General features: G+C 41.8%; 1 protein-coding gene across 1 annotated transcript in view; it reads left to right on the top strand.

The window, feature by feature from the left end:
* Window positions 1–19,862, top strand: part of TOGARAM2 (TOG array regulator of axonemal microtubules 2) — an 81,463-nt gene that overhangs the window by 24,147 nt on the left and 37,454 nt on the right. Inside the window, exons 7-14 of the mRNA XM_044659596.1 lie at window positions 5,564–5,711; window positions 6,459–6,564; window positions 6,963–7,198; window positions 8,746–8,904; window positions 11,886–12,003; window positions 14,185–14,276; window positions 14,789–14,984; window positions 16,537–16,753. Of these exons, the coding sequence (XP_044515531.1) occupies window positions 5,564–5,711; window positions 6,459–6,564; window positions 6,963–7,198; window positions 8,746–8,904; window positions 11,886–12,003; window positions 14,185–14,276; window positions 14,789–14,984; window positions 16,537–16,753 (1,272 nt within the window). The remainder of the gene's footprint in view (window positions 1–5,563; window positions 5,712–6,458; window positions 6,565–6,962; window positions 7,199–8,745; window positions 8,905–11,885; window positions 12,004–14,184; window positions 14,277–14,788; window positions 14,985–16,536; window positions 16,754–19,862) is intronic.

Raw genomic sequence — 19,862 nt, 5'->3', positions numbered from 1 at the left:
GGGAAGAGACTTGAGACAAGTGGACTACTGCAGTGATCAAGGCTGGAAGTGATGAGGTCCTGCACCAGAATGTTGTCAATTCAGCAGTGACAAAGGGGCATATTCAAGAGATGTTGTAAAGGTGAAAGAGATAAACCTTGGCAGCAGATTAGATACATATGGCAAAAGATACAAAAATGACCACTAAGTGGTGAACCTGAGAGATTGGGAGGTTGGTGTTGCCTTCTATGGTAATAGTTAATAAAAGGTGGGGGAGAAAGGGAGGGTTTAAAGAGATTCTGGTGTGGCATATTGATTTTAAGATGTTTATTGGGCATCCATTTCAAGACATCTGAAAGGAAACTGGAGATGCAAAACTGAATGTCAGCAGAGAAGTTAGGGCAGGATGGGTAACTGAGAATCATCATCTTGGGGATGGCAATTAAATGCACGGGAGCGATGAGATCACCAAATGAGATTGTATAGAAGGAGAAAAAAGAGGGCCCAGGGTGGAATTCTGTGGAATACCCATGGATGAAGGTGTGAATCTGGATGAGAATCCAGCAAAGGAGTCTCAGGAGTGGTCAGATAGGTAAGACAAGAACTAGGAGAGAGTAGAGTTCCAAAAATCTAGAGAGAAGAGAATATCAAGAAAGAGAAGGTGATAAAAATGTCAAAGGCTACAGAGAAGTCAAGAAGAATGAGGATTTGATTAAGCAACTAAGAGATTATTGGTAATTTTAGAGAGAGCAGTTTTGTTGGAATGATGAGGTTGGAAGCCAAATTATGAAAGGTTAACGGGAGAGAATGAGAAAACAGAAAGCAGAGATATTGAATGTAGAAAACCTTTTCAAGGAGTTTAGCCACAAAGGGCAGAGGAAATATAAGATAATAGTTAGCAAGGATCGAAGGGTCAAGCGAAGATATTTTTTCAGGTCGGGGTGACATAGTCATATTTGTAGATAGTAGGGAATGATCTAGGGAGGTATTGAAAATAATTAAGAGAAGAGGAATGACATAGAGGGCAATCTGTTAAAGGAGTCAGGATGGAGTGGGATCTCTTGAGCAGATAGAGAGCATTAGCCTTGGAAAGGAATAAAGCTTCTTCATCATGTGAGATAGAGGTGAAGGATGAGATAATAAGAAGGCATATATGAAATGAAGAAGAGGAAATAAAAAGGGCTCCTAGAGAATGGCTCTAATTTTTTTCTGTAAAATATGAGGGAAGGTTCTCCACTGAGAAGATTGGGGAGAGAGAGCCATTAGAGAGGTTTTGAGGAGGGATGAAAAGGTTTGGAAGAACCGTTGTGGAGAGGGTGATAGTGAATTGATGAGGGAGTTATAGTAGGATTGCTCAGAAGTAGTGAGGGTCCAGTTGAGGTTATGTGACATAAATTTGTAGTAGACCCAGTCAGAACAGTTGCATTATTTTCTTTGCCTTTTTTCAGTGGCACTTATGTTCAAAGTATTAGAAGTTACAATGCAGATGAAGAGTAGGGTTTGCTAAGAAAAGGCCCAAGGAAAGATGAAGTGAAGGGATTATGTTTCAGAGAAAGATTTCAGAATCCTTGAACACAGAGGTGGGATATTTTTGAGTGATTTCAAGATGATTTCAGGGGTATGGCCATCTTTGTGTGAGCTTGAGGTGGAGGATAGATCATGGGAAGGGAGTAGGTTGAAGAACTGAGTGGCTGGGGTGTTTGAAGGAGAGTAATTAAGCCTACTGAAGTCCCCTAACATGAAGACAGGAGTTGGTTATAGTTAATTCCAGTCTTAGAGCCAGAAAAGTCCAAGTCCTTAGTTTCCTCATCTAAAAAGAGGGGGTTGGCATTTTACTCACTATATCACACTGTCTCTAGGAGAGGAGCTTCCTTTCTGTTAGGAAGAAACAACACATTCATTGAAAATTAACTATAAAATCTGTATGAAATAATATCTGGGAGTATTAGCAGTTGAGAACAGGAAGAGACTTCTTGTTTGAGTTTTGAAAGGAGTGAAGGATTATGTAAGGTACAGGTGAGAAGGGAGTATGTTCTAGGAATGGAGGGACAGCTTGACCATTTGCCCAGAGACAAGAAAGAATGGATTATATGAGAAATAGCAAGCAGACCAATTTGGTTAGAAATTAAGAGCGCATTGGATATTACCCAATGAGATTAGAAAGGTAGATTAGAGCCAGCTTGGAAAGGGCTTTAAAAGTCAGAAAAGTTTGTATTTTATGCAGAAGCAAGAGGCAGCCATTGGAGTTTCTTGAGCGTGGGTGTACCATGGTCGGATTTACTTCTGTCTTAGGAATATCTATTTTAGTTGTGTGGAGGATAGATTGGATAGAGAGTCAAGAGGCAGCTAGACCAATTTGGAAGCTTTTGCTGTAGTCCAGGAGAGAAATAATGAGAAGCAGACTAAGGTGTTAACTGTGTGAGTGAAGAGAAAGGAATGGATGATAGAAATATCCTGTAGAGATAGAATCAAGAAGACTTTGCCATAGATTGGATATGAGAAGTGACAGAGAGTGAAGAAGGTTGAGGATGCTCCAATATTATGATTCTGGGTGACTGGGAAGGTGAAGGTATCCTTAACTGAAAAAGGAATGTTAGCAGGAAGGGAGGGTTTGGGTGGAGAGAAGTTTTGGAAGTGTGGAGTTAGACAAGCTTGTAGGACATCTAGTTGGATTTGTCTTATAGGCTCTTGAGGAGACATTACTGGAACTCAGGAAAAAGCCTGGGGCTGAATATATAGATCAGAATTTACTGTTTTTGTCATTGGGCCTCAATTCATTTCACCTTTCATGTTTAAAAACTACCGTTATTTTTTTTTGGAGTTAAATATTTTATTTTTTTAGAAAAAATTTCCATGGTTACATGATTCTTGTTTTTACTTTCCACTTCATCTCCCCTTCACCTCTCCCATATCCAACGCACATTTCCACTGGTTTTAACATGTGTGATCAATTAGGACTTATTTACATATTATTGATAGTTGCATTGGTGTGGTCAAAAAACTACCATTATTTTTGATTCTTTCCTTTTCTTCATCTCTATTTGTATCTATCTAGTTATTTACTTATATATATGTGTATATATATAAATATATTTATATAAGATAAAAATAAATATATATTTTAAATAAATTCAAACATATAAATCTATTTATATATGCCATATAAATGTATAAATAATGTTTTGAGATATAAATATATATAAACTCATATATTTATATAGTTACTGGGTCCAGTAGATTCAGTGTCAACATCTCTTGCATTGGTCCCCTCCCTTTTAATTTCATTGGCCCCAGTTGGCTCTAGGCTTTTAATACCACCTACCTGAACTGATGCTATGTATCTATATACATATATATGTACATATATATATATAATAATTATTATTATTTTAAACCCTTACCTTCCATCTTGGAGTCAATACTGGGTATTGGCTCCAAGGCAGAAGAGTGGTAAGGGTAGGCAATGGGGATCAAGTGACTTGCCCAGGGTCACACAGCTGGGAAGTGTCTGAAGCTAGATTTGAACCTAGGACCTCCTGTCTTTAGGCCTGACTCTCAGTCCACTGAGCTACCCAGCTGCCCCCGCAATATATATTTTTACAATTTTCTCACATTCCTTCTCTCTCCTCATCAGTCCATTCTTTCTATGCTGGCCAGGCTAATTTTCTGTATGTATCTGATCAAATACAAAAGCAAAGTGATTCCTTTGCTTGACATTCAAGGCCTTGACAGCACCCTTTCTTCCCAACTTTCTCTCTTTTTATTCCCTCTTACGCACTCCATGCTTCAGCCAAACTGCCCTACCTTTGTTCCCTGAACATATTCTGGGCTTTTCTCCTTCTAGAGCTTTCTACATATTATTCCCATTACCTGAGAATGTATTGCTTCTACCTCTTAGCCCATCAGATTCCTGCCCATTGTTCAAAGCCTAGCACGACTGCCAACTCCTCTCTGAAATCTCTGATTCCTTTGGTTAGTAGTGGCCTCCCCTTTCAGATGTCACTTAGCCCTGCCCATTTTGGAACATGCATTCAGGGAGGAGGAGTGTGGACTTTAGTAGCCCTTCCTGATCTTGCTCTCTATAAATGCGAGTGGTGTTGCTGCTGGTGGTCGGTGGCAGTAGTAGTTCCTACTGCTTCCTTCTACTCACTCCATGCTATTGACCCTGTGGGTTAGAGGATTGAATGAATATCAAAGGGAAGCTAATTAATAGCAACTTAAAAAAAAATCTCACCAGATATTCTTATCTCACTCATGCCTCTCAAGCGAATAACGAGTGTAGTTAATATAATGTTTACCACTTAAGGAACACTCAAATCATGTGGGAGCTTTTAGATCTTGTGCAGCCTTCTGCTTATGTTTTTTGAAACCAGTTTGTCCCCATGTGGATACTAGTATTTCTGGATCTTTGTAATGATGGAGCAGGTTCTGGGAAGTGCCATGGTTAGACCTGGGTTCACGAGTGTCCTTGAGCAAACCACCTCACCTTTCTGAACTTCACATTTCTTAGCTATAAAAGGGGAGTGTTGGACTAGATAACCTCTAAGATGTTTTGATAGACTGTGATTTTGTGAATTATAACTCCACATGGCAGGGTTAGGGAGGATTTAGTACACTAAATTTTGTGTATTTAAAGATTTGATTTAAAGGGATTCACAGACACTATCTAATTCATTTTTGTGTTATCCAGTGAAGTCCAGATGGCCTGGGGCGATCCCTGTCTTATCTAGTTGAGAAACTGAAGTTTAACCTATGTCATTCACAGAACAGACTAATCCAAAAATTCCATCTCTAAAGGGATTCTGATTTTATTGGTGAGAAAATGAATATTAGCTTTGATGACCCTTCATCCACAAGCCTCTGTTTTCCCAACGCCCAACCATAAATAATGAAGAGTTGTCTGTAAATACATAGAATGACTTGGTCTGTCATATGACCACAGGGAGCCTATCACAAGCCAGCATTTCTGTATGTAATAATGGACATTCCCCTTAAGTTGGGGATCCAGAGGATGGAGGGCGTCCATTCAGATAAAGAGCTGACTTCCCACCCTCAGTCCAACAGGAGTCCTGCACGGTACTCAAAGGTTTGCCCCTCAACTCCATGTTAGGTACGGCAACTTGTTGTGTGTCTTTGGGAAAATAATATGGGTGATGTCTGGGGAACTGTGAGCTCCATGAGAAGCAACTATTATTGGAAGTGAAGAATCTTAGTTCTATTATTGTCTTGCCCAGTGGTGTCAAACTCAAATGGAAACAGACCCAAGCCAGCTGCATGTTGACTTAGAAACCATGAAATAACATTACTTATGCTTTTTTTTTTTTGGTATTCTTATTTATTTGATTAAACATTTCCCAAATACATTTTAATATAGTTCAGCTCACACTTGGTTGCAAATAGCCTCCTGGTCCTGAGTCTGCCATCCCTGGTCTTATCCATCAAACTGGTCTTTGTATAATTTTTATCTATTGCTTTTCTCTTCATTCTGTTCCTTCCTTCCTTCCTTCCTTCCTTCCTTCCTTCCTTCCTTCCTTCCTTCCTTCCTTCCTTCCTTCCTTCCTTCCTTCCTCCCTTATTTTTTCAGCCAACTCCTTGCCAGCAGTGTTCACAGGGAGTACTCCGGAATGGGAAGAAGAAGAAAAAGTAGAGAGTTCTGCCAAAGATCTGAGGCCCCTTTCAAACCCAGAAGTAGTCCTGATAAATGCCCTACAATGGATTGAGAGCAATGATTGGTGAGGACCGGCCTGCCTTTCTTCTCTTCTGTGTCTTTACTGTCTTAGGTATCCCTGCCCCTGGGTGGCCCATATAGCAATTGCCAAATTTATCCAACATTCAGGAATGGCCCCTTTACCATATCCTGGTGATTGGTTGCAATGTAGGGCATTGCAGTGCTTTGCTCATGAATGAAAGGTTGGGGAAAAGAACCTAGGCTTACCCAGAAACTTGACCCCATTTGCTAGGAGTATTATTCCAAGCCTGGGCTAATAAAGCAGGGTTCTGCTAGGGTCTCCACAGTCTCCACGCAGTTCTGCACGGTCTAGTTCAATCCTATTTTAAAGCTTACTCCTATAAGGGGACAAGAATAACATTTGTATACTGGATTTTGAGGTCAGGTATGCCAGGTATATTGTATTCCAGGGAATGTAGTTTAGGCAAAATAGCAGTAAAAAAAGCCAGTTGTTTCATAATGGGCTTTTGCTCTGGGAAATATTTACCTGATTTTTATATCATAGTATTTGATACAGAGAAAAAAACTCAAATTTGTGGCCATGCCTATTGTAATTTGGGGAAGTGCATGTTATCTATGTGCCCAAGTTTTGGGAGGTGTGATATGGGCTGCCCTGGAGGTGAGGTAGCACTTGGGGCACCATCTAGGCAGCTCTTATCAGGCCTTCAGGGGTCCTCTTGGGTCTCTCTATAATAGTTAATGATTCTCCCATCTGCCTTTGTGACCTGAATCTTTGGGGCTCACTTCTTAGGCAGATGAAAGAGAAAGGGCTGGTGACCATCAGACGCCTGGCGACCTGTCACTCTGATGTCCTTGCAGAAAGACTGCACGATGTTTGCTTGGCAGTGATGAGGGAGGTGAGGAAGCTTTGGGGCAATGAAATGGCAGTATTTTTCATCATCTCTCCCCTCTCTCTCCCCCCCAATCTCCTACCCCCACTCACTGTATATGTCCAATATATATAAAATATCTGCTCTAGTCTAAGGTGTTTGTTAAGCTGATTCCTTCTGCAGATTTTCTTACATTGATATCCCCTTTTTCCCCATCCCATCCACACAGCCATCAGTTCAAATTTATACACAACGCACAGTGCCCATGTATAGTGCTTGATAGATTGTTAAATTAAGTCTGCTGTTGAATAACCTCATACATGAATTAGACTGAAAGCTTCCTAGGCAATTTCCTTTCTTTTAATACACCACGTGACCATGGACGAGACCCCCTTCTCATTCTTGACTTTCTCTTTTCCTTAAAGGTTGTCAATCTCCGTTCCAAGGTGTCCCGCCTGGCCATCAGCACCTTGGGACACCTCTTTCGTACCATGAAGAAGAACATGGACCCAGAAGCTGAGGAAGCCGCCCGATGTCTGCTCCAAAAAATGGGGGATACCAGTGAATTCATTCAAAAAGCTGCTGACTACTCTCTGGGGGCAATGGTAGAAAATGTGACTCTTTCCAGATCCTTGGCAGCTCTCACAACAGGAGGTGTACAGTATGTATTTGGCTGTCCTTTGGGGATGAAGGAGGGGAAAAGCTTAATGAGACCTAGAGAGCTCAGGAGACAAGAAGAATGAAACCTAGGGCTGAGAAGAACAAGAAGACATGGAGAACAGGAGGAAAATGGGTTGAGAAAGAAGGACAGAGGAATTAGGAGTAAATGAGATGGAATAGGAATAGAAAGGAACATTTTTGGAAGAGAGAAAGTAGAAAAGGGACGGAGATGTGGAGAAGGATAACAAGGGAGAACCCTCATTGTATAGGATTTGGGCTTACATGTTGAGGTTCCCTGTGAGGGCAGCCGGCTCTCTTTGGGTGGGGAGGCTTGCCTGTTCTCTCCCACAGTTAGCCTGTGTGACTGAGAGGTTAAAAAGCTAATGAGAAGAGTGCAGGCCCTTCTGGATGAAATGCAAAGAGCAGGAAGGATAGAGGAGGTGCCTTGTTATTTTACTGAAGCAGGTTGACTGGGGGCACCTGTGGATTACAGTAATAGGCACCAAAGGGAGACAAACCTGAAGAGGGTTTGTCCTTGTGGAGAGTCTCCTCTTCCTCTCCCAGAAGAGTAGATGTTTCTTGCTGATGAAACCTGGGCCAATGAGGAGTAAAATGAAACAAATTCTCATACATTGATTGGCAGATTCCATCCTCCTACTAGCTGGACCCACCACTTGCTTTAGCTTCCCTTTAGTCAGTTTTGTTTCTCTTAAATATATTTTTAAACCTTTTCATCCATTTTCACTTGTCAATCTAATCCGTTAGACTTGTCAGACTAATCCGTTACATGAGAGCATCATCCTTTAGAAGGTTATATCAGATCTACAGATCTGGGATCTTGCAGCAACCTGTGGATTGGTGAATCTTGTCTAAAACCTGCAGAGGGTGGTCTTGTATCAGTTTGCACAGCTCGGTGTATCCAGCAGCAGATTGGGGACTGTGTATCAAGCTCTAGATTGGGCATCTTGCTAGAATAATGGGCAGATCTGGGGGTCTTGTTTCAACCTGCAGATTGGTGACCTTGTGCCCACCTGTAGATTAATTATCCCCATTTTTCATCTTGGGAGAAATTGATCGCAGCAGTGTTGTACTCCATCCATTTGTCGAGAGGAATCAAGGCCAGGATTTCAGAGGAGCCTTTTGGGGAGAGAGGCAATTGGTGCTAGGTGATAAATAGGCATTGGATGTAGAAGCAGAGTTGTCTTTTTGGGTTTAGGAGTTCTGGAAGAAATGAAAAAAAAAAAAGAGTTTTTCTTGATGGTTCTAGTGGCCAAACCACCCATTGTACTGGTTTCTGTCTTCCTTTCTCCATTCTCCCCACTAGTGTCAGAACTTCCAACCAAATGGACAGTTCCCTTTCTATCCATGTTCTGGGCTTCTTGGGGCCACATGAGCCTCTGACCCATTACTTCCCCAGAAATTTAGATCAGTGATGTGAAATAGCTTTGAATCTGAGTCCTGGTGATTTGGCTTTACTGGCTTTCTCTCTCTAGGTCTGGGTGTCGCTACCTGAGCTGACACCCCTGGTCATGATATGCTTTCTTCCAGTCACAGAAACCCAGTAGTCCGAAAATGCACTGCTGAGCATCTATGGAAAGTCTTAGAACAAATCGGGGCTGAAAAACTACTTTCGGGCACAAGAGAGAGCACTGAAAGGCTGATTCGAACACTGGTAAAACTTGCCCAGGACTCCAATAAAGAAACAAGGTAACTGGGTACTTGGGGAGCAGATCATTGAAGCCTCTGAATCAGCAGAGTTTAGCTCTCCCCAGACTCTAGGCTGAAGGAATGCAAGAACACTTTCAGTCATTTTTTTTTCAGTTACTCTTTGTGACTCCATTTGGGGATTTCTTGGCAAAGATGGCTTGCCATTTCCTTCTCCAACTCATTTTATAGATGAGGAAATGGATACAGACAGGGTTAAGTGGCTTGCCCAGCATCCCACAGCTAGTAAGTGACTGAGGCTAGGTTTTGGATTTTGTATCCCTGAGTTTGAGTCTGGGCTCTGCTACTTTTTATTTCTGTGTTTTTAAGCGAATCACTGCCATCACTGAACCTGTAAAATATCTATACAATGAGGACAGTTGGACTATGACCGATGTCTATGACTATGGTCTACTATGTCTAAATCTATGACCCCATGAGGACAAAGAGTAGAGACGTGGCTAGGGAAGCCAAGAGGGTAGCTAACTTCTTATGCAAAATTGTTTGTACTTCAAATCTCATCATGGAAAAGGACCCAGGGGAGGGACAAGAAATGGCACCAGCCCAGACAAGGCACAGCTATGGCTGAGACAAGGTTTGGGTCTTCCCCTCTACCTTCCCCGACATAGCTTCAACTTACTACAAAATGAATCTCAACATGTTGTGGAACTTGGTGGCACCAATCTTTGCATATTTAATTTTAGGGGACGGCATTGATAGAGCCACTCTTAAGGTTTACAAAATGTTTTCCTCCTAATAATTCTGGGTGTTTGATACTTATTGTTGGTAGAGATTAGAGAAGGGGGAGACATTTATAGATCTAATCATGTAGATGGACCTAGAAGGGGACCCTAGAGGTTGTCTAGTTAAACTTCCATTTTACAGAAGAGAAAACGGCATCTAGAGAAGGGAATGACTTGTTGAAGGTCACATAGGAAGTAAATAGCAAAGTTGGGACATGAATTAGATCAAACCCAAGTCTTCTGACTTCGAAGATGATGGTTATTCCATACTGCTGAGTACATTAAAAAGAGTCTCATATTACCCCCTAGTCAGCTACCTAATGTGACTGCAGCTCCCCAGTTCCTGATATGGGCAAGAGAAATGCCAATTCTTCATTTAATTTGAATTTGTTTTTTAAAAACTGACAATTTTTAATATCACATTTATTTCCTTATATGTTAATTTCCCTCCTCTCCTATGCAGTAGTAAGTCATCTCTTTAACAGATTTTTTTAAAAAGAAAAAAAAAAACAAAACCAACAGTTTAGCAGAACCCTTGACCATATCGAGCATGTCTGACAGTACCTATAGCGTCTCTTAAAAAAGGGAGGAAGGTGCATTTTCTCAAGTCTTCTCCAAGAGGGGACTATGGGTTTGTACCCAGGGAGCATGAGCTTTGAATAGTCTTTCCAGTGGTAAAGATGAGATTGTTTTGTTCCATCTTTTGTGGCGCACCCACTTTCCTTTTTAACCAATAACATATGTTTTTGAGCTGGCTATCAACTTTGTGGGATGTGGAATAAAGGAAACTTTCACAGCATTTCAGTGGCCTTGTTAGCACTGTCCACTAATGAGAAGAGCTGGTACAAATTAGTTTTATGCTTCAGCACTTGCCTTTCTCTGGACATTAATTGGGTCTATCCATTATTACCTTAAAAGAGGAGGGCTGGTTGATAGACAGGGAGGTTTTCCCAGTCAAGGGTGAAAAAATAAATATTTTTCCTATTACAGCAGGCTCTAGAAGCCTAGACTCTTAGAACTAGAAGGAACTTACTCAGAGACATGTTTATGAGGAGAATCCCACCACATGTTTGTTTTCAGAGAGCAATGTGGTTCTTTTTGGTATGTAACCCCAACTTGTTCTCTTCCCTGTGTTGCCATGGAAACTCAGGATGTGGGAAATGTGTATTTGCAAGCAAACATTTTTTTGCCCAGAGTTCCCAGGTGCCTGTGGTTGTGCTGGCATCATCAAGTTCAATGTCATGGATACTTGGGAACTTTGGGTAAAAATGTTTGCTTGCCAATAAACAGTCACTCGTCATATCTGTCCCAAATTTCTGTGGCAGTGCTCTGACAGGAAAGCGAGCGGAGGTCACACTCATTTTTAAAACATAGAAGTGATTTTCTGTATGTGCGGGTGACACGTATACATGTTGGTGCACATTTTCCTAGATTCTTTGATATTTTAGGTAGCAAGCGGCCAAATGCCACGGGATATTGTACCAGCTTGTTGAGTACAATGATCCAGTGATATGGTGTGTCCAACACAGAAATTTCTCAGCAGTCTAGGAAGTATGAGGTAGAATAGAGTGAGGAAGACAATGGGTTGGAATCCTACCTGGAATACTAGCCACGTGACCCTGGACAGGCAAATTCACCCTACCTGATACTCAGTTTCTCATCAGTAGGGAGGATTGGTCTAGACCAGTGATTCCAAAGTGGGTGCCACTGCCCCCTGGTGGGTGCTGCAGCAATACAGGAAGGTGGTGATGGCCATAGGTGCATTTATCTTTCCTATTAATTGCTATTAAAATTTAAAAAATTAATTTTCAGGGCTCTAAGTAATATTTTTTCTGGAAAGGGGGCAGTAGGCCAAAAAAGTTTGGGAACCACTGGCCTAGATGGTCTCTAAGGTCAGCTTTGGCTTTGGGTTCATGATTATAATCTGTGAATTTGACACATCTAGGTAAGCACCTGGAAGTCTTTCCCCACAGAGATTCCCTCATCAACATACTTCTCCTCCAGGCAGGCTCATGAATCCAAGCATCTTTCAGTCATGAGCTGAGAAAGATCCCAGGCATGAGAAATCTTTCTGGGATGTATTGAAGAGGGATACAGGACAAAGAAATTCCAGGTTTCTAAGAGTGGCTGTCAGTTCAGTCCTTTCATTAACCAGGAGTGATCCATGTGTGTGAAAAGGGGATAATGGCAGCTTCTAGTTGAGGCTGTCCCTTCCTTATCTTTTTCCTCTTCTCCTGGTAGGCTTTACGGGAGGAAGATGATTAACATCTTGATGTCGAATTCAAGGTTTGATACATTCCTGAAACATTCCCTCCCATCTCACGACCTACAAGACGTGATGATGACCATTAAACAAAGGGTGAGTGAGTGCTAAGCACAAGGCAGTTCTGACTTCTGGCGTGGAGGGGGTCTCCTTGATGATGGCTGAATGCAGCCTCTGGGAGCTGAGAGGGGAGTCAAGAAAACAGCCTGATGATCAAGATTCTGATACTGGAGAAGAATTTCAGGGCAAGAGCACGGCTAGAGGCCAGGCAGGGTTTTCACTCACTACTTTCTAAGGTAGAGTAATTGTCTCAGGATTCCTCATAACTCATTTCCTCCTAGTTTTCTTCCCTCCTCTTTTTGAATGAGATTGCCAGAGTGGAGAAAAAAGAACGCTAGACTAAGAATGAAAAGCTCTCTCCTTGTCGTGACCTGGAGCAAATTACCTGATTTCTTTGGGCTTCAGTCCCTCATCTGTAAAATGAGGGGGTCAGACTAGATGATCTGAGGTTCTTCTCAGTTGGAAATCAATGTTCACGTGAAATCATACAATTTTAAATCAATGCTCATGTGAATTCATGAAATTGCATGAATTTCAACGAGTGATTCCACCAGGGTCTCGGTTTCCTCTTTTGTAAAATTAGAACTTAGCATGATCTTCAGTCTTTTCATCATCTTGGTACATCCTCTTTTGGCTGTCCCCTCCTTATTCAGTATTCTCCCTAAAATATGACAACCAGAGTTAATTTTCTTTCTGTTGAACACATGATCTTTTTATTTATTCTCTCTGAGCCTCAGTTTTCTTATCTGTAAAATGAGAGGGTTGAACTAAACCTCAGTTCTATAGCTATTATCCTGTTTCTTTACTTTTTAAAAAAATGCTACCCTCTGTCTTAGAATTGATATTATTTATTAGTTCCAAGGCAGAAGAATGGTAAGTGCCAGGCAATGGGGAGTTAAATGACTTTCCCAGGGCCACACAGCCAGGAAGTATCTGAAGTCATATTCAAATCTAGGATTTCCCATCTCCAGGCCTGGATTTCAATCCACTGAACCACCTAGCTGCCCCTGGTTTTGGGTTTAATAGAGGTTCTTTTAAAAAAAATTTATTTTAAATTTTAATTAATTAATTAAGAATATTTCCCCATGGTTACAAGATTGATGTTCTTTCTCTCCCCTCTTCCCACCCACCTCCCAGTGTGCAATTCCACTGGGTTTTGTATGTGTTATTGATCAAGACCTATTTCTTTATTATTAATATTTGCATTAGAGTGATCGTTTAGAGTCCACATCCCCAATCATGTCCCTGTCAACCCATGTGATCAAGCAGTTGTTTTTCTTCTGCGTTTCTACTCCCATTCTTCTCTTCTTGAGGTTTTAATTCCTAATCTCTTTAAGGAAACCTACAGAGATTTTAAATAATAATTCATATTTCTATGGGTGGCTTAAATTTACATAATGCTTTCTCCAAAATAACTTTGTAAGGCAGATAGTGCAAATATTGTTACTTCCATTTTATGAATGAGAAAACTAAAGCTCGAATTGGTGTAAAATAGTTATATAACTTAACCAAATTCTTCGACAAATCAAACAACAAACATTTTTCAAGCTCTTACTATGTGCTGTATTAGGTACTATGGATATAAAAACAAGAGAAACAGTCCTGGCTTCCAAGATCTTACACTCCATAGCTATGGAGGAAAAGCTAGAGCAAGACTTTCTTAGCTGACCAATTACTTTCTTCCAGAGTTCAGAGACTTCTCAACACAGTGTGCATGCCACCCACCCCAGGGATATTTCTGTCTTAATTTTTTCTTGGGATGGGTTTTGCTTCACCTTCCCAGGACTTAAGGCTTACCTTGTGAACTTAAGAAAACAAGTCCAAAGGTCTGGTCTGTCAAGGATGAAAGTCCTGGAGGCAACTGGGTGGCTCAGTGGTTCAAGAACCAGATCCAAAGATGGGAGGTCTTGGGTTCAAATCTGGTCTCAGAGAATTCCTAGCTGTGTGCCCCTGGGCAAGCCACTTGACCCCCATTGCCTAGCTCTTACCACTCTTCTGCCTTAGAACCAATATACAGTATTGATTCTAAGATGGAAGGTAAGGGTTTAAAAAAAAAAAAAAGAAGAAAGGTCCATTACCAGATGAGCTTCTGTTTCTGTTGAGAAATCCCAACAATGATGGTCATCTGTGGCTAGTTCATGGTCCTTGGGGTGTGCCATGGTGTTTCTAGAAAGGACTTCTTCCTTCTCAGTTTCTGTATCTATGTCTTATTTTTAGGGCGTCGAAGAAAACATAGAGCCTACACCTATCAAAGGCCGCAAGTTATTCAAGAATGTAATAACCTCTGAGGAATTCCTTAATGAACAAGGGTATGATGCTACTTTGGCCAACAGAATTCTCACATTAAGACCTATCACAGAGAGCAATGACTAGGACCAGTCTGCGAGGGGAGTCCTTTATCACCTTGGACAAGTCCCTTAACCTCTCTGGGCCTCATTTTCTCATGTTTAAAATAAAGAGGTTGTATAAGGTGGCTTCTGAGAACTTTTCCAGATTGACATCTGTGCTCCTATGTCATCTTGCCAAATTCTGGCGCCCCTGAGAATTAGGTCCATCATTCTCAGAGAAGGAAGATTCCCCAGAGTTTCCATGATTTATAAATGTTTCAAGCTATAGGCCGAGCAAGAATCTTCCCAACGGATGGCCAAGGTCAATTGGTATTGACTGGAGGTCTCGTCCCTGGAGCTCTTTCATATGTTCTGAATTGTCCCGAGTGTTGCTGGGATAGATGAAGGGGAAAGAGAGGGGAGATGGGCAGGCGAAAAGGTGGGATGTCTTCTGGGAGGCTGCTCCCTCAGACAGCCCCCTCACTACCTTGTAGGTGCAGCTCAGACAGCGAGCCAACGGTCATCCCTCGGGCCCTGGCCCTCACTCGCAACGCAGAGATGGTAGAGCAGCTGAAGGAGCTGAACACCCTGCTGACATCCAAGGAGTACCAGTCGCGAATGGAAGGCATCACTCTCCTCCTCGACCACTGCAAGAACAACGTAGACCTCGTCACCACCCACCTCACGCTGGTGAGTACCTGGGGTGGGTGGCGCAGCGTGGTGGTCATCCAGGCGGGCCCAGCTGCTTTCCTCATATTGGCCGTGCCCAGTCTGTCAGTAAGCGTGCTTCTTATTGGAAGATGCCACCTTCTTTTGGCCTTTCTGCCTTTGGGGCTGTCTCTGTTGCATTGAAGTGATTTGAGATACTATCTCCTGACTAGTTCATCTCCCTGCTTTGAAGAAGAAGGGAGCACAGTGGCACCTTATGGTGAGAAGGAACCTCAGAGTTCAGCTGGTCCCCCGTTGTCTGAGAAGGCAGCATCCTGGCTTCCTGCATCCCTGGCAAGGGTTCATGGCATCTGCACTGGGGTAGAGAGCTCACCACTGCATAAGGGCTAGCGTTTCACTTTGGAGATTCTCATTGTTAGGACTTTTTTTTTTTTTTTTTGATAGAATATGGTGAGAAGATCCTGCAGGTCCTTTATAGCTCTGACTCACATGATTTACAGACATTTTGTCTCGTTTTTTAAAATATAACCACTTTTAACATAAAGGAACATAAATTTTAGAATATTATCAACCAAGGCATACCCATATATAGGCAGAAGCAGGGATGATGGTGATGATGGCTCATGTTTGTAGGATGCTTTATGTCTCCAAAACTCTTTCCTTTCTCTTTTTTGTTTGCTTTTGCTTTTATTTGAGTCTCAAAACAGCCCTGAGAGGTAGGAAGAACAGGTATTATCCCCATTTTACAGACAAAGAAACGGAAACTTGGGAAAGTTAAATGACTTGCCAAGGTCATACAGCCACTGACAAAGCTGGGACTCAACACCAGTCATTTGTGTCTCAGTCCAGGGTTCTTTGCATTGCTTCACTGCCTGAAAGCCAGAAATTTCCTCATGCCTAAACCTTCTGGCTTTACTGTCTTGGGCCTCTCTCTGTTTGGGCAGGAAAGAAATTGGTTATCCTGCTCTTTTTAGTCTTAGCCTTGTGTTATTTAGTGAGATAGGGAATAAACAGTGAAGTGGAAGTGGGGTGATGGATATGCACTATTTAATCCTAAAATAATAGATCTGGAAAGGGACCTTTGAGGCCATCTATCCAGTAGTATCAGATGATTCCTGTCTCTCAGGCCCATAACCAGATCCTGGTTGGCCTGAGCCAGATTAAAATGCCACTGGGAAATATTTAACACAATAAATAAAAATAAAATAAAGCCTAGATAATGTTAATTTGTGGTTTTCTAAGTTGATATGTAGCCTGCAGAAATTTCTATTTGGGCTTGATACCACTGACAGTTCAACTTCTCTTGTTTTATATGTGAGGAAACAGAGTCCTAGAAAAGCTAGGTGGTTTGTTCAAAGCTACCCAGAGCCAAGATTTGACCCCAGGTCTTCTGAGCGAAGTTCAACCCTCTTTCTAACACACCACACTGTCCCTGCCTTTAGAATCTCTTGGAGTTTCTAGCTTGGCATGCCTCACAGGGCCTGCCCAGGGCTGACTACCCGTCTCTTCTTTCTTTTGGGATCCCCCTTCTTGCTCACCAGAGAGCTCTCATTTTCCCTTTCTCTCTTCGCAGATCTTTGATGCATTCATCCCAAAGCTCCAGGATGCTAACAAGAAAGTGAACCAATGTGCACTAGAATCCTTTGCAGAAATGGTCCCTTACCTCAAAGATAACTTACGCCCGGTGCTGATCCCTCTGGTCACTGCAATCTCAGACAACCTCAACTCCAAGAATCCCTCCATTTCTGGAGCTGCCGAGATGGCTCTGGACGCCATGATCATGAACATGGGTGAGATGGCTTCTCCTAGCTCAGGGACAGCTCCTCTTTCTCCCAAGGCTCCTCGGATGCCTGGCTTGCTTTGGTTCCTGCCCGTGATTTCATGGCTGTGGAAGGATATTCTTCCACCAATGCCATCGATCCTCGCCCTGAATTTACTGTCTTAGAGATTTATCTGTTTAGGGCCCTGAGAAGTTAAATGATTTACCCAGGATTATTTAGCCAATACGTGACTGAGGCAGGATGTAAACCCAATTCCTGACCCAGATGCTGACTCTTTCATTAGCTACTTGTTCCTTAGAGTAGCTGAAAATCCCCAGACACCCTTCCTTAGGAATCCAAAACTAGTGGTTGATTCTTAGGTCAGTGGTTTTTAAGAACACCTTGATTTTAGTGTGGGTTAAGGGCTATACCTAACTTTGGATCTGTGAACTTGTTTTCCTTTTTTCCTTTTAAAAAATATTTGGATAACTTTTATAACATAATTGGTTTCCTTCACAGTCTGATGCATTTCATGTATTTATTATATGTGGCCTCTGCAGGGATTTCTCTTTGGGTTTGATACCATTGATAGTTCAATTCCCCTTATTTTAGCTATGAGGAAACTGAGGCCTAGAAAAGCTAGGTGATTTGTCCAAAGCCACCCAGAGCCAAGGCTTGAGCCCAGATCTTCTGAATTGCATTTGGTCCTCTTTCTACCATGCTGTCTCTGTCTTTGTCATTAGCATCTCTTGGTAGTGAACTTGGAGCTCCTAGCTTGATGATTTAAAAATCATTACTCAGAGAAGCTTCCCCAGGTGATGAAAAGGGTACATAATATAAAAAAAGGATTAGTAACCTTTTTTGTAGAGGGAATAGAATGAGGTTAGGCCTCTGGAGTTCTAGGATTTAGCCCTTACTTGATTTCCTGGAAGCCGTGAGACCTTGGCCAAATTGCTTCTCTGTGAACCTTACTTTCTTTACCTGGAAAATGAGGAGATTGGATCAAATGAGCCTTAAGGCTCCCTCTAGCTCTGATCATCTCGATGAACCTGTGAGGGCTGGTGACTTGATTGAGGGAAATATGGGACCAGGGAACATTGTTTGGGATCAAGAAAGGCTTCCTCTAGAAGGTGATGCTTAAATAGTTGGAAAGGAAACAAAAATTATTCCCTTTCTCCTTTCTTTTGTCTTTCCCCCCTTTTTCTTCCTTTTTTTCCTGTTTTTTTCCCCCACTATTATTTTGGACTTGGGTCTACTAGATTATTCAGTATATATTTCCGTACATCCATGCATGCACATATCTTGGGCTCTGGCACGTCTGTTCTGTGACCGTGTTCCTCTTCGAGTTACCGAATCAATAAAATGGGGCTTGTAATCCCAGCCTCACCTTCCTCCCAGGATAGCTGTAAGCATCCAATGAGATCATGGATGTGAAATGCTTTATACACGATAAAGTTCGATATTAATCTAAGTTATTATAATTACTTTTTGCTAACAGTAACACCACATAGAATGTCAGAGTCAGATGATGCGTTTGTTAATTTTACTAAACCATTTCTTTTCACTTTAAAAAAATCCTTGGTTATAAAGGATGCTTCTCTGGGGGTGGGAATGGGAAGGGAGGGGTATGGGTATATTGGGACATGTAGGTGATGTAGAAACAAATTACCTATACACACATATCCATAGGTATACATATGCATATATGGATAGACATAAGAGAGAGGAGAGAGAAAGAGAGAAGTAGAGAGAGAATAAGAGAATGAGAGAGAGACTGAGACAGAGAAAATGAGATCTGAGAGAGGGAGAGAATGAGATAGAATGAAGAGAATGAAAGAGAAAGAGACTGAGAAGAGAATAAAAGAATGAGAGAAGAGAGAGATAGATGAGAATAAAAGAGAGAGAGAGAGAGAAAGAGAGAGAGAGAAAGAGAGAGAGAGAGAGAGAGAGAGAGAGAGAGAGAGAGAGAGAGAGAGAGAGACAAAGAGTACATTGGATTAGAGCAGGGGGATTTTCCACCTTTTTTTGTGTCCTATACCCCTTTGGCAATCTAATGAAGCCTGTGGAGCCTTCTTCAGAATGATGTTTAATAAAATCAAAGGAAAACAAGGGAAACTAAAGTTAGTAAAAAATGAAAATGGGATTTTTTTTTCCTGTCCAAGTTTATGGACCCCTTGTAATCAATCCCCAGATCCTTTGGGAGTCCAAAGACCCCAGGATAAGAGCCCTTGGACTAAAATGGTTCCCAAGGTCTCCTCTGGTTCCAACAACGTCTGATTTCATGAGCTTCTGGGGCAGCTTGAGGTGGAGGTAGGGTTTTTCATCTTTCCCAGAGTCAGGTAAGTGGTCCAGAGGAAAGAGCTGGCTTATAAGCACTAATTTGGCTTCTATCTCACTGGGTGAGCCTTGGGCAAATCATTTAACTTCTCTAGTCTTTAGTCTCCTCATCTGTAAAATGGGGTGATGGTAGGCTAGATTACATTTAATGCCTGTACCCCGTCCCCAGCTCTAATCTGATGATCCTGTTATTGCCTCTTGTCCTGAAATTCAGTTCTCCGCCTCTGTCCTTGCTCTTCCCCTCAGAAAATCTGCTGTCACAGCATGGGTTAGATGTAAACGTATTGTCTTCATTTCTACATCTGTTCAACAAGTCTGGAAGGTGTTGATGTGTGTTGTTGAACAAAAGCCTGGTCCTGCCCTAGAGGAAGCTGCATTTCAGCAGGGAGCCAATTAGTCAAGCATGATAGAACCCTCATAGGCTTGCAGGATTTAGAGCTGGCAAAGACCTTAGAGAGCACCTCGTTTTACAGATGAGGAAGCTAAGGCTCAGAGACATTAAGGGACTTGCCCAAAGTCATGCAGTTAGCTGGTGGCAGAGCCAGGAACTAATGTTACCTGCCCTGCTCTCTAGCTAAAGGCTGAATCAAAACTGCCACAGAATTCTGATGGAATCAGAGAGTCGTGTAATCAAGAGACTTTTGAGATCACGTAGTAGTCTAAGACATACGTATATATGCATGTATATGTATAAATGTGTATATATAATATACATATCCATGTATTTATATCCATGTATCTATCTATCTATCTATCTATCTATCTATCTATCTATCTATCTATCTATCTATCTATCTATCTA

Source organism: Gracilinanus agilis, chromosome 2 (assembly GCF_016433145.1).
Source record: "Gracilinanus agilis isolate LMUSP501 chromosome 2, AgileGrace, whole genome shotgun sequence".
NCBI lineage: Eukaryota > Metazoa > Chordata > Mammalia > Didelphimorphia > Didelphidae > Gracilinanus > Gracilinanus agilis.
Note: the sequence above shows the minus strand (reverse complement) of the source record. Positions and strands in the feature narration are given on the sequence as shown.